Raw genomic sequence first — 13839 nt, 5'->3', positions numbered from 1 at the left:
ATATTGGGTGCATATATATTTACAATTGTTATTTTTTAAATGAACTGACCTCTTCATCATGATATGATGACCTTCTTTATATCATTTTACAGTTTTTGACTTCAAGTCTGTCTTCTGTGATAGGAGTATTGCTCTCTGTGCTCCCTCTTTTAGTTTCTAATTGCATGGAATATCTTTCCATGTCTTCACTGTCAGTCTGTATGTATCATTAGAACAGCTATGTGAATCTGTTGATTGGTTTTGAATATTGACTAACGGTGTCTCCTAAATATGATATACAAATGTAATTTTATAACAAAAGTATTTACAATTGTAAGGCCTTTTTGCTAGCAGAATTTACTCTGATAAAATTATTTACACTAGTGATGTTATATTACATATTCTGTTAGCACTCCAAAATACCCAGAGGTAGTTTATAACTAACATAATTGTTAATAAATACCTATAGCATATATGCATATAAAATATTATTTCACTATTTCCTGCTTATTCTTCAGGTAATAAATTTAAAGCAAATTTGCTAACCTATAAATAATCTCTGCCTATGACTGGTATGTATAGTACAACTACACTTACATGGTTATAAGAATTATAGCTATTAATCAAATTGTTCAGTTGTATGTTATTTTAAATGTGTTTTGTATTCATGTATTCATTCATGAACATTTACTGATTGTCAGGGATTGATACTGAATGTTGTTGATTCATTTTTTTTTTTTTACTAGTGGAAAATGAAAATCACTGTGACTTCGTGAAGCTCCGAGATATGCTTCTTTGTACCAATATGGAAAATCTAAAAGAAAAAACCCACACTCAGCACTATGAGTGTTATAGGTACCAAAAACTGGAGAAAATGGGCTTTACAGATGTGGGCCCAGACAACCAGCCAGTTAGGTGAGTAAAAATATTGCTAGCACAACCAAATGGATAATGTAGGAGTCCCCTACAAACACAAAGTACAATAATTTGGGTATAAGAATAATTATACTTCTCCCATCTTGAACCATCCTAAAGAAAACATCCTGAATGTTAGGTGTTTTTTATCATCTTTTGATGAAGATATAGTTAGTAGGAACAATATAATGTGAGATCTCATTTTTATGTTGAAATATGTGTATTCAGTATGTGTATATGCTGAAATGTGTATTGAAGAAAAAACCCAGTATTTTGTTGTATTTTTTGTATTTATATGAAACGTATCTATATTATATGAAAGAAAGGATAGGCCAGGCGTGGTGGCTCACGCCTGTAATCCCAGCACTTTGGGAGGCTGAGGTGGGTGGATCATCTGAGCAGGAATTTGAGAGCAGCCTGGCCAACATAGTGAAACCGCATCTCTACGAAAAATACAAAACGTATCCGGGCGTAGTGGTGCACGCCTGTATCCCACCTACTTGGGAAGCTGAGGCAGGAGAACTGCTTGAACCCTGGAGGCAGAGGTTGCAGTGAGTTGAGATCACCTCACTGCACTCCAGCCTGGCCAACTGAGCAAGACTCCATCTAAAAAAAAAAAAAAAAAAAAAAGGAATAGAAAAAAATGGAAAAATATTAGCAAAGTTTGACAAAAGATATCAAGAAGAGTTTGATGGAGGAACCAGCTGAAAAGCAGTAGTGCAGTGTCCTGGAAGTTAAATGAGAAAAGTTTGAGAGCAGGTGTATTGCTCTAACTTGAAGAAGAACAGAGCCGGGTGTGGTGGCTCCCGCCTGTAATTCCCGCACTTTGGGAAACCGAGACAGGCGGATTACCTGACGTCAAGGAGTTTAAGATCAGCCTGGCCAACATGGTAAATCCCCGTCCCTACTAAAAATACAAAAAAAATTAGCCAGGTGTGTTGGTGGGTACCCATAATCCCAGCTACTTGGGAGCCTGAGGCAGGAGAATCGCTTGAACCTGGGCGGCGGAGGTTGCAGTGAACTGAGAGCGTGCCACTGCACTCCAGCCTGGGCGATAAAGCAAGACTCTGTCTCAAAAAAAAAAAAAAAAAAAAAAAAAGGAAGAATAGGACTTGTGCTGCAAAAGTATGGCACTGTGATATATATAATCCAGTTATATCATTCATTGGTCTTTGTAGACACCCAAAATTTAACTATCTTAAATGAATGATAATGATATTTTGAAAGACTTTTTGTTTTGTTTTAGAGGATTTTTGAAAATCGTCTCATACATTAGAGGTTTCCCTGAATTTTGTTGTCAAAAGATGTGAAGAAGTATGATATGCTGGAAAGTGGTGGGGATAAGAATTTACTTATATAAGTGGAAATTTCTAGTATTCTTTACATGTACTCTCTATATACTCTGATCTTAAGTATTGTGCCTTGGTTTTTACATCTTATGATATGGAAATTTCCATTTTGTGCTGCTAAACGTGAGAGAATGTTGGTAAATTTCCTTATATAGGATGTAACATACAATATATATTTTTTACATGTTTATACTAGCATTTTTTATTTATTTATTTATTTTTTAATGATGGAGTCTTACTCTGTCTCCCTGGCTGGAGTGCAGTGGCACGATTTTGATTCACTGCAACCTCTGCCTCCTGGGTTCAAGCGATTCTCCTACCTCATTTTAATATAAGACTAAGAAAACATTTCTCTTTAGTTTTCAAGAAATCTTTGAAGCCAAAAGACAAGAGTTCTATGATCAATGTCAGAGGGAAGAAGAAGAGTTGAAACAGAGATTTATGCAGCGAGTCAAGGAGAAAGAAGCAACATTTAAAGAAGCCGAAAAAGAGGTCAGTACTGACATTTGATATAATTTGCATTAATTTTTAGGTGCCCCGATTAATTTGGAGGTTTTAATCTCAGGAGTTTAGTTGATGTTTTTGGAGGATACTTGCTATTTTTCAAAAAGTAGCTTTTTACCATGTAGATTTGAATATGGCCTTTACGAAATTATAGTCTGTAGTTTTTTTTTCTATAAAATTTAGATAATTTTCTATTTAAATAACCCTTAAGATAATTTTATAAAAATTATTTATTTTGTTTATAATTTAAATTTTCATGCATAAAGTTTAATTTGTGACAAACCCAAGCTATTTACTCTAAGAAGAGTCTTATACTGTCTAATGCTATTAATACACTAGAAAATTGTCTTCACTTTTATAAATAAGCAAACGTTGACTAGTGCTGGCCTTGATTAATGAGAAAATTTTAAGTTGGTAAATTATGTAAATTATTTATTTATGTTATTCCATGCCATTTCTAATAAAATGGAAAAAAGGCTATTAATATAGTTTTAATTATTTGCCACAAATATGTTTTTGGTAAAGGCATATTTTTGAAACCATAATTTCTTTCTCTCAAGTGTAGGTGGCTTTAGTTTAAGAACATTTAGTTTAATTAGGTAAATTGGAACATAAACTTCCTTTTTCATAAGAGCAAAATGGTAATTAGGTGCTATAGGCCAGATGTCTCACTCAAAGACAGTTGAATTGTAAGTAATAAAAATTCCGCTGGGTGTGGTGGCTCACACCTATAATCCCAGCACTTTGGGAGATGAAGGTGGGCGCATCCTGTAAGGTCAGCAGTTCGAGACCAGCCTGGCCAATGCAGTGAAACCCCGTCTCAACTAAAAATATAAAAATTAGCCAGGCATGGTGGTGCATGCCTGTAATTCCAGCTACTCGGGAGGCTGAGGCAGGAGAATCGCTTGAACTCAGTAGGCGGAGGTTGCAGTGAGCTGAGATCACGCTGCTGCACTCCAGCCTGGGCGATAGAGTGAGACTCTGTCTCAAACAAAACAAAACAAAACAAAACAAAACAAAGCAAAAAAACCCATTAGCTTAGGCATAAAGGAAAAAGTTTGGATGTATACAAGGGTATGTCATGGCATCCAAAGACAAGAGACATAGCTGGATCTCATGAAGACTTAAACTGAAACTAGGAAGTGACCAGAAGCCAAAAGCAACCATTTAAATTTTCTCTTTCTCTCCCACTTCACTGCCCTTAGTTATGAACCTTATTCCTGTACGTCTGCTTCTTTTTTCTTTCTTTCTGGAGATTAGTTTATTTTCCATATCTCAACTATGTGTTCTCTTAGGGTTGATTACATATCTTGATTATTGTCAATTAATGCTGCAATAAACATGAAAGTGTAGATATCTCTTTGACACACTGATTTTATTTCCTTTGAGTATGTGACTATTAGTGGGATTGCTGAACCATAAGATTATTCTATTTTCAATTGTTTAATGAATACCCATATTTTTCATAATAATTGTACTGATTTACTTTTTTATCAGTGTTTTATAAAATTCTTGTAAACATCTTTCTTTCTATAAAATCATTCTTGTAAACACTTATCTTTCTGTTTATCTAACAGATATGAAGTGCCATCTAATTGTGGTTTAAATTGGCATTTCTCTGATGATTAATGAGATTGAGTATTTTTTCGTATCCCTATATGCCTTTTATGTCTTCCTTTAAAAAATGTTCAGGTTCAGCCAAGCGCAGTGGCTTATGCTTGTAATCCCAGCGCTTTGGGAGGTGGAGGTGGGTGGATCATTTGAGGTCAGGAGTTCAAGACCAGCCTAACCAACATGGTGAAACCCTGTCTCTATTAAAAATACAAAAATTAGCCAGATGTGGTGGCATACGCCTGTAGTCCCAGCTAATCAGGAGGCTGAGGCAGGAGAATCACTTGAACCCAGGAGATGGAGGTTACAGTGAGCCCAGATCACATCACTGCATTCTAGCCTGGGCAACAGAGTGAGACTCCATCTCAAAAAAAAAAAAAAAAATTCAGGTTCATTGCCCATTTTTGGAATGAGGTTGTTTTCATACTATTGAATTGTTTGAGTTATTGTATATTTGGGGCTATTGTATATTTGGGGGTTATTGTATATCTGATAACCCCTTATCAGATGTACAGTTTGCAAATATTTTCTCACATTTCATAGTTTGAGTCTTTACTCTGTCGATTGTTTTTTTGGCTGTGCAGGAGCTTTTTAGTTTGAAATAATTTTATTTGTCCATTTTTGCCTATGTTGTCTATGCTTTGGAGTTTGTATCCCAAAAATCATTATTCAGACCCAAGTTAAGGAACTTATCCCTAATTATTTAAAGTAGTTGTACAGCTTTAGACCTTACAGCAGTTAAGTCTTTCATCCATTTTGAGTTGAGATTTGCATATGGTTTGAGATAAGATCTAATTTTGTTTTTCTGCATGTGGTCACATTTATTGATTTGTGTATTTGAATCATCCTTGCATTCTAAGAATAAATTCCACTTGGCCATCTGGTATTTAATGTGTGATCTAATTCAGTTTGCTAGTATTTTGTTGAGGATTTGCTAGTTGGCTCATCACAAATATTGGCCTGTAATTTTTTTTTTTTTTTCCTCATAGTGTCCTCTTCTGACTCTAGTATCAGAGTAATAATGTCTTCTTCAAATGCATTTAGAAGTGTATTCTCCTGGCCGGGCGAGGTGGCTCATGCCTGTAATCCCAGCACTTTGGGAGGCCGAGGCAGGCAGATCACCTCAGGTCAGGAGTTCAAGACCAGCCTGGACAATGTGGTGAAACCCTGTCTCTACTGAAAATACAAAAATTAGCCAGGCATGGTGGTGTGCGCCTGTAATCCTAGCTACTCAGGAGGCTGAGGCAGGAGAATTGCTTGAACCTAGGAGGTGAAGGTTGTAGTGAGCCGAGATCACACCACTGCACTGCACTCCAGCCTTGGAGACAGAGCGAGACTCTGTCTCAAAAAAAAAAAAAAAAAAAAAGAAGCATACTCTCCTCTTCCATTCTTTTGGGAAGACTTTTTTGTATTATTTCCATTTTATTTATCTATTTAAGACAAGATCTTGCTGTGTCACCAAGGCTAGGGTGAAGTGGCGCGACCTCAGCTCATTGCAACTTCCACCTCCCAGGCTCAAGTGATCCTCCCACCTCAGCTTCTCCAATAGCTAGGACTGCAGGTATGTAGCACCATGCCTGGCTATTTTTTTGTACTTTTAGTAGAGATGGGGTCTCACTATGTTGCCCAGGCTGGTCTCGAACTCCTGAGCTCAAGTGATCTGCCCGCCTCAGCCTCCTAAACTGCTGGGATTACAGGCATGAGCCACTGCACCTGGCCTATTATTTCCATTTTAAATGTTCTGTAGCCTTCCCCAGTAAAGTCACCTAGTACTGCCTTTTCTTTGGTAGCATTTTTTGTTACTGATTAAATCTCCTTACCTATTAGTAGTCTTTTCAGATTTTCAGTTTCTTCATGATCCAATCTTTGTAGATTGTGTGGTTATAGGAAAACCAAGGTTATCCAATTTCTTTTTTAGGTTATCAAATTTTATTGGCTTATAATTTTTCATAGTAGTCTCATGATCATTTGTGTTTCTTTGGTATCAGTGGTAATGTGTCACCTTTCATTTCTGATTTTATTTGTTTGAGTTTTCTCTCTTTTTTTCTTAGTTTTTCTAAGGGTTGTTCATTTATTTATCTTTTAAAAAAACAGACTTAGTTCATTGATTTTTTTCTATTGTTTCTCTAGTCTATATCTTATTTATTTCTGCTGTGATCTTTACTGTTTTCTTGCTTTTACTGACTTTGCATTTGGTTTGTTTTTCTTTTTCTCTTGAGGTGTGAAATTACATTATTTGATCTATTTCTTTTTTCTTAATATAGGCATTTATTGCAATAAACTTCACTCTTAAAACTGCTTTTGCTGTATCCCGTAACTGTTGATATGTTGCTTTTTATCTCCATTTGTGTCAAGATATGTATATTTTTTAATTTTTAATTTCTGTGGGTACATAGTAGGTATACATATTTATGGGGTACATTAGATATTTTGATACACACATACAATGTGTAATAATCATATCAGGGTAAATGGGATACCTATCACTTCAAGCATTTGTCCTTTGTGTTACAAGAAATCCAATGATACTCAGTCATTTTAAAAGGTACAATTAATTATTATTGCATATGGTCACCCTGTTGTACTATCAAGTACTGGGTCTTATTTATTCTTTCTAACTATATTTTTATACCAATAAATGTCCTCACTTCTCCCCACCCCTACCACCCTTCCCAGCCTCTGGTAATCATCATTTCATTCTCTATCTCCATGAGTTTAATTTTTTTTTTTGAGATGAAGTCTTGCTCTGTCACCCAGGCTGGCGTGCGGCTGTGGGATCTCAGCTCACTGCAACATCTGCCTCCCGGGTTCAAGTGATTCTCCTGCCTCAACTTCCCAAGTGGTTGGGATCACAGGCATGCGCCACCACACGCAGCTAATTTTTGTATTTTTAGTAGAGATGGAGTTTTACAATGTTGGCCAGGCTGGTATCGAACTCCTGACCTCAGGTAATCCATCTGCCTCAGCCTCCTGAAATGCTGGGATTACAGGCGTGAGCTACTGCACCCGAATGAGTTCAATTATTTTAATTTTTAGCTCCTACAAGTAAGTGAGAACATGTGAAGTTTATCGTTCTGTGCCTGGCTGATTTCTCTTAACGTAAGGTCCTCCAGTTCCATCCATGTTGTTGCAAGTGACAGGATCTCATTCTTTTTTATGGCTGAATGGTAGTCCACTGTGTATATGTGACATTTGTTTTCATCCAGTCATCTGTTGGCGGACAGTTAGGTTGCTTCCAAATTTTGGCTATTATGAATAGTGCTTCAATAATAAAATCTTTCTGTTATTGATTTCTAATATTATACTATTGTGATAAAAAGATACATAATATGATTTCAAACTTTTAAAATTTATTAAGAGTTGTTTTGTGGCCCAATATATGATCTATGTTGGAGAATGTTCCTGTGCCCTTGAGAAGAATGTATTCTTCTACTGTTTGGTGAAATAATCTATCTATGCCTCTTCAGTCTATTGGGTCTATAGTTACTCACATCTACTGTTTCCCTACTTACTTTCTGTTTGGATGGACTCTCTGGTGCTGAAAGTGGGATACAGTAGTCCCCTACTGTTCTTATATTGCTGTAAGTTTCTTCCTTCATTTCTGTTAATATTTGCTTTATGTATTAGGTGCTCCAATGTTGTCATGTATTTGACGATTGTTACACCTCTTTATAAATTGATCTATTATTATATAGTGATCTTGTCTCTTATGACAAAATTTGACCAAAAGTCTAATTGTCTGCAATGAGTATACCTGCCCTGTCCTCTTTTGCCTATAATTTGGGTGGAATATCTTTTTCTTTTTTTTCTTTTTTTTTTTTTTGAGACAGAGTCTCGCTCTATCACCTAGGCTGGAGTACAGTGGCGTGATCTTGGCTCATTGCAGCCTCCACCTCCTGGATTCAAGAGATTCTCCTGCCTCAGCCTCCTGAATAGCTAGGATTAAACGTGCCCACCACCATGCATGGCTAATTTTTTTTTTTTTTTTTTTGTATTTTTAGTAGAGATGAGGTTTCACTGTGTTGGCCAGACTGGTCTTGAACTCCTGACTCAAGAGATTCTCCTGCCTCAGCCTCCTGAGTAGCTGAGATTAAATGTGCCCACCACCATGCATGGCTAATTTTTTTTTTTTTTTTTTTGTATTTTTAGTAGAGATGAGGTTTCACTGTGTTGGCCAGACTGGTCTTGAACTCCTGACCTCAAGTGATCCGTTTGCCTTGGCCTCCCAAAGTGCTGGGATTACAGGCAGGAGCCACCACACCCAGCCATCTTTTTCTATTCGTTCACTTTTAGTCTAAGTGTGTCTTTAAGGCAAAAGTGAGTCTCTTGTAAGCCACATATTATTATTGAGAATTGTTTTTTTATTCATTCTGCTACTTTGTGTCTTGTGATTAGTGGGTTTAATCTATTTACTTTTAAAGTAATTTTTATAGGTAAGGACTTACTATTATCATTTTATTAATTGTTTTCTGACTGTTTTGTGGTTCCTTTGTTTCTCTCTTTCTGTCTTCCTTTGTGATTTGTTGGTGTTTTTGTAGTGGTAGGCTTTGATTTTTTTTTTTTTTGAGATGGAGTTTTGCTCTTGTTGCCCAGACTGGCATGCAATGGTGCAATCTCGGCTCACTGCAGCCCCCACTTCCCTGGTTCAAGCAATTCTCCTGCTTCAGCCTCCCAAAGAGCTGAGATTACAGGCATGCACCGCCACGCCCGGCTAATTTTTTTTTATTTTTTGAGATCGAGTCTTGTTCTATTGCCCAGGCTGGAGTGCAGTGGCGAAGTCTCAGCTCCCTGCAACCTCCACCTCCCCAGTTCAAAGTATTCTCCTGCCTCAGCCTCCTGAAATGCTGGGATTACAGGCACCCGACATCATTCCCGGCTACTTTTTGTATTTTTAGTAGAGACGGGATTTCACCATGTTGGCCACGCTAGTCTTCAACTTCTGACCTCAGGTGATCCACCGCCCAGGCCTCCCAAAGTGCTGGGATTACAGGCATGAGCCTCTGGTCCTGGCCTCTAATTTTTTCTTTATATTTTGTGTATCAATTACAAAAGTATGGAATTTTGGAATTGTGGCCACCATTATATAAAAACTGTGGGTGGTAATTGTTTCGGGGTGAGTTTCTGCACCAGGCCCCAACAGATCAGGCCAAACCAGTGTGAAGTCAAGTTTTGATTTTATTATTATTATTATTTGGTGTTAAACAGCTTTAATCTTGGTCATCGTGGCTTCTCGGCACAGTAATAAATACTGCACATGATCAGCATGTTCTGTTCTGGGGAAGGGGGCAAGGGCAGGGGGAATCACCTTCTTAGAAAGTACAACTCAAGTTGGAAGGGCAGGAAGGGGTGGGGAGAAAATCCTCCTGGTGCCTGTGGCAAAGTGCAGGAGCCCCCACCCCCAAACTAACCTGAGTCCAGCCCCTCTGGGGAAAAAAGGGGTGCATGAACTACCCCTATTCCACAGGTACTTTCTGTGGCCTAAGGCCTGCACCACACTCCAGCTTGCAGCCCTGGCAGGAGCTATGTTGCATTAAGTGAAAAGCTCTGAAGGTCACACACTCTAGGTTATGTACAGGGGCTCGGAGAAGGAAGACTGCCCCTGCAGCCCCCAGCTGCCTCCGGCACCAGGAGGGAGCTGCAGGGGTAGGGGATATATAAAAAAGGAGCAGGCTTCATTCCGTCCTAAACTGGAAAGGATGAAATGGCTTTACCCGGGAGGAGATAACCATCCTATGCTATCCCCACATACTGTCTGTGTCCTCAGAGGGTACTATGAGTCCTGGGATCTTCTCCGGGGTCCCCCACCTACCTGTGGTAGCTGTGTGAGGGACCCAGAGGTGGGGGGCAGAGCTGGGGAGTCCCCTTTCAGCCAGGCTATCCAGGCTGTCTGGGGCAGAAGCAGTGGTGGGGCGGCCTGGGCGGAGCCAGAATTCAAGTCGGGTGAGGTGGGGTCAGGACCCCCGTGGGGCTGGGAGTCTGGGTAGAGGCAGCTATGGTGCCAGTCGGGGGCGGTCCAGTGGGGGAAGCCTCAGCCCTGGGGGCTTCTCCGTGGGAGTGGCCACTGCATGATCTTCTGGGCACCTCACGGATCTTCAACTGCAGGTGAAACGGATGCTGGTGGTGGGTGCGGGGCCGCTAGGAGCCACTGCCTGGGTCCCAGAGGCTGGTGCTGGGGCAGGTGTAGCCTGAAGCTGCTGGGGCCGCGTGGGCAGGATGTTCTGCACACAAACCTTGGAGGGGAAGATGTATGCATAGCAGGCCTGGAGGGTGGCTGTGGCCTGGGGGATGGGAAGAAGCTGTGGTCCTGGAAGAGCTGCATGACCAGGGCCCGTACTGGTCCAGCGCCCGCAGTGAGGAGGACCGCACCTTCTCAGACTCCGGCTCCCTGAGCCAGTCCTCGGTTTCTCTACCTGTACGGTTTCTCTACCCAAGGGGTGAGGGCCGTAGGGGGCCCTTTCTGCTGCCCTGACCATACTCCTGGGCCTTGAACGTTCCTGGGCCCAGTGAGAAGGAGGTGGCTGCCGAGTTGAGGAGGAAGCATCCGAGTACATGGAGGAGGAGGACAGAGTGGGACTATAGCCTTTGCCAAGGATGCAGGTGGATCGGGGGACCCTGGGGGCTCAGGGTCCAGCAAGGGGTGGCAGGGGATAAAGGAGGAACAGATGACAGGTGCAAACACCTTCCCACCAAAGCCCTTGTTGCTCTCTGGGTCCTCCCCAGAGCTGTATGCACTCTCACTGTCAGTCACCTGCTCCTTGTACTTGAGATCAATGTCAGTGGTGCTGAAGCCATCGTCAGCAATGACATCATCACCCCTTCCTCCTCACGGATGACCATGTGCTCCTCATCACTTGCTGTGTCCTCACTGGCCACATGCTGGGAATGAGAAGCTCAGGTGGGCAGCAGCGGGGCTGCCCACTGGCCACCAAGGCACCTCCCTCACCAGGGGCTGCCAAGGGGCCTAGAGCTCCATACTGGGTAGAAGGCTTTGGGCCAGAGTCCGATGCAGCGCCAGACACTGCATCGGACTCTGTAGTGCCTGATGGTCACTTCCCCGCCGTCCAGGCTGCGTACCCCACTGTGGGAGAAGGCTTGGGGCCCGGCTGAGCCAGGTTCCCTGTGTGCAGCCGTTCTGCCCCACAGAAGCTGCTCCTTGGTATCCCAGCTCAGGAGTGTCTGGGATACAACTGCCAGAGGACACCCCAGGGGCAGTGGCAATGCCCGTCTCTGACATGCTCCGCTCCTGCAAGCCCTTGTACCCTCCTGCTAGCCCCTGGCTTGTGGGCTTGGCCTCCGAGCTGGACTTCGTTCGGTCCTTGTTGCAAGTGGGCCACCTTCACCTGGGAGGTCAGGTCATGGTACTTCTGCATCTCATTGGGCCCCAGGGTGTTCCACCACTCACCCAGGATCTGGCTGATGGTCCAGTTGTCCTGGTTGAGGTGACACGGGTGGGCCCCACCAGGGCCTGGTGCTACTTGCTGAAGATCATGACTGCCACTTATGGGCCACTGGATGTGGTCTTTGTCCCATTTGTTGGGGCTGCATCCATCCTTCTCAGATGAGTCCTGTTCCTCGGGCAGGGCACTGAGGGACTGGGCCTGACACCTCTGGGTGCTAGAGGCAACTGGGTGTCAGAAGACACGACAGAGAGGAAAGCATCATCATGGTCAGTCTCTGTCTCACTGTCTAGCAGGGGCTCCCCTGAGGGGCCCAGGGCTCCTCGTCTGTGGTGGGAGGTGGGCCCTTTCCAGGTTCCACCACCCACAAAGTGTATGGCGGTCCAAGCCCTGGGCTTTCAGGGCAGGTGGCTCCAGGGGGCCGCCCAGGGTCAGCACTCTCTGTCCCACCTGGTGGATGCTCATGAGCAACAGCTGCCAACTCGGCAGGTTCTTTTGTCTGGTTGGAGGCCACTGAGTGGCTGGCAGGTTGCTGGGCCTCATGTGACTGCAGGGAGGGGTCAGGAAGGGGACAGAGTGCCAGGGGAACACAGCTACAGAGCGAGGTTCCATGTTCCTCTACACAAATGAGCCAAGGCCACGGGAGGCCTCGCTGGATGCAAGCATCAGGGGCCTGTGGGCTGAGTGCATGGTCTGGGCAGGGGGTTCCTGGCAGGGGCTCACACCTCCTCAGCCCCCTCCTCAGCCAAGGTGGCTTGGGCCCAGAGAAGGGGGGTGGGAGGAGAGTAGCAGGCCAGGCCTCAAGTTTTTTTTTTTTTTTTTTTAAGATGCAGTTTGGCTCCTGTCACCCAGGCTGGAGTGCAGTGGCACAATCTCAGCGGCCGCCACCACACCTGGCTAATTTTTTGTATTTTTAGTAGTGATGGGGTTTTGCCATGTTGGCCAGGCTGGTCTTGACCTCCTGACCTCAGGTGATCCACCCACCTCGGCCTCCCAAAATGGGATTACAGGCATGAACCACTGCGTACAACTTCATTCTTTGATTTTTACTTGAAAAACTCCCTTAAGCATTTTTTTAAGGTAGACCTAGTGGTCCTGAATTCCCTCAGCTTTGTTTGTCTAGGGAACATGTTATTTCTTCTTTCTTTCTGAAGGATAGCTTTGTCAGACATAGTATTAGTTGCTGGCAGTTTTTTTCTTTCAGCACTTTGAATGTATTACTTGATTCTCTCTTGACCTGCAAAGTTTCTTGTGAGAAATCTGCTGATAGTCTAATGAAGATTCTCTTGTCTGTGTCATGCCACTTTTCTCTTGCGTCTTCAACATTTTAAAAAATCTTTGACTTTTGACTATTTGATTATATTGTGACTTTGTGAGTATCTATTTGGTTTGAACCTCTTTAGGAATCTTTAGGCTTCATGTATTTGGTTGTCTAAATCTTTCCCATGATTTAGGCAGTTTTTAGCCATTCTTTCTTTAAATAAGCTTTCTTTTCCTTTCTCTACTTTCTTTGTCAAACTCCCATAACCTGACAGTGGTTTGCCTAATCGTGTCTCATTGGCTTTCTTTTCTCTCTCTCTCTCTCTCTCTGTCTCTTTTTTGAGATGGAGTCTCTCTCTGCTGCCCAGGCTGGAGTGTATTGGTATAGTCTTGGCTCACTGCAACCTCTGCCTCCTGGGTTCAAGTGATTCTCCTGCCTCAGCCTCCCAAGTAGCTGGGACTACAGGTGTGTGCCACCACACCCAGCTACTTTTTGTATTTTTAGTAGAGATGGGGTTTCATTATGTTGGCCAGGCTGGTCTTGAACTCCTGACCTTGTGATCTGCCTGCCTTGGCCTACCAAAGTGCTGGGATTACAGGCGTGAGCCACCACGCCTGGTCTTCTTTTCTCTTTTTTATTATTTTATTCTTTGTCCTCTGGCTGGATAATTTCAGAAGATCTATATTCAATTTTACAGATGCTCTTTCCTGTTGAAGTTTACTATTGTGTTATATTGCCCAGTCTGGTCTTGAACTCCTGGGCTCAAGCAATCCTTCTGCCTTGGCCTCCCAAAGTGCTGAGATTACAAGCATAAGCCACTGCA

The 13839-nt window shown here is 42.5% G+C and overlaps 1 protein-coding gene and 1 pseudogene across 1 annotated transcript in view; one reads left to right on the top strand and one right to left on the bottom strand.

Moving 5' to 3' along the window:
• The window catches only part of SEPTIN14 (septin 14), a 71732-nt gene that overhangs the window by 54808 nt on the left and 3085 nt on the right, over nt 1–13839 (top strand). Inside the window, exons 8-9 of the mRNA XM_005549534.4 lie at nt 726–894; nt 2603–2735. Coding sequence (XP_005549591.3) covers nt 726–894; nt 2603–2735 — 302 coding nt within the window. The remainder of the gene's footprint in view (nt 1–725; nt 895–2602; nt 2736–13839) is intronic.
• On the bottom strand, nt 9484–13530 carry LOC135970132 (protein capicua homolog; annotated as a pseudogene).

This window comes from Macaca fascicularis, chromosome 3 (assembly GCF_037993035.2).
Source record: "Macaca fascicularis isolate 582-1 chromosome 3, T2T-MFA8v1.1".
Taxonomy (NCBI): Eukaryota; Metazoa; Chordata; class Mammalia; order Primates; family Cercopithecidae; genus Macaca; species Macaca fascicularis.
Note: the sequence above shows the minus strand (reverse complement) of the source record. Positions and strands in the feature narration are given on the sequence as shown.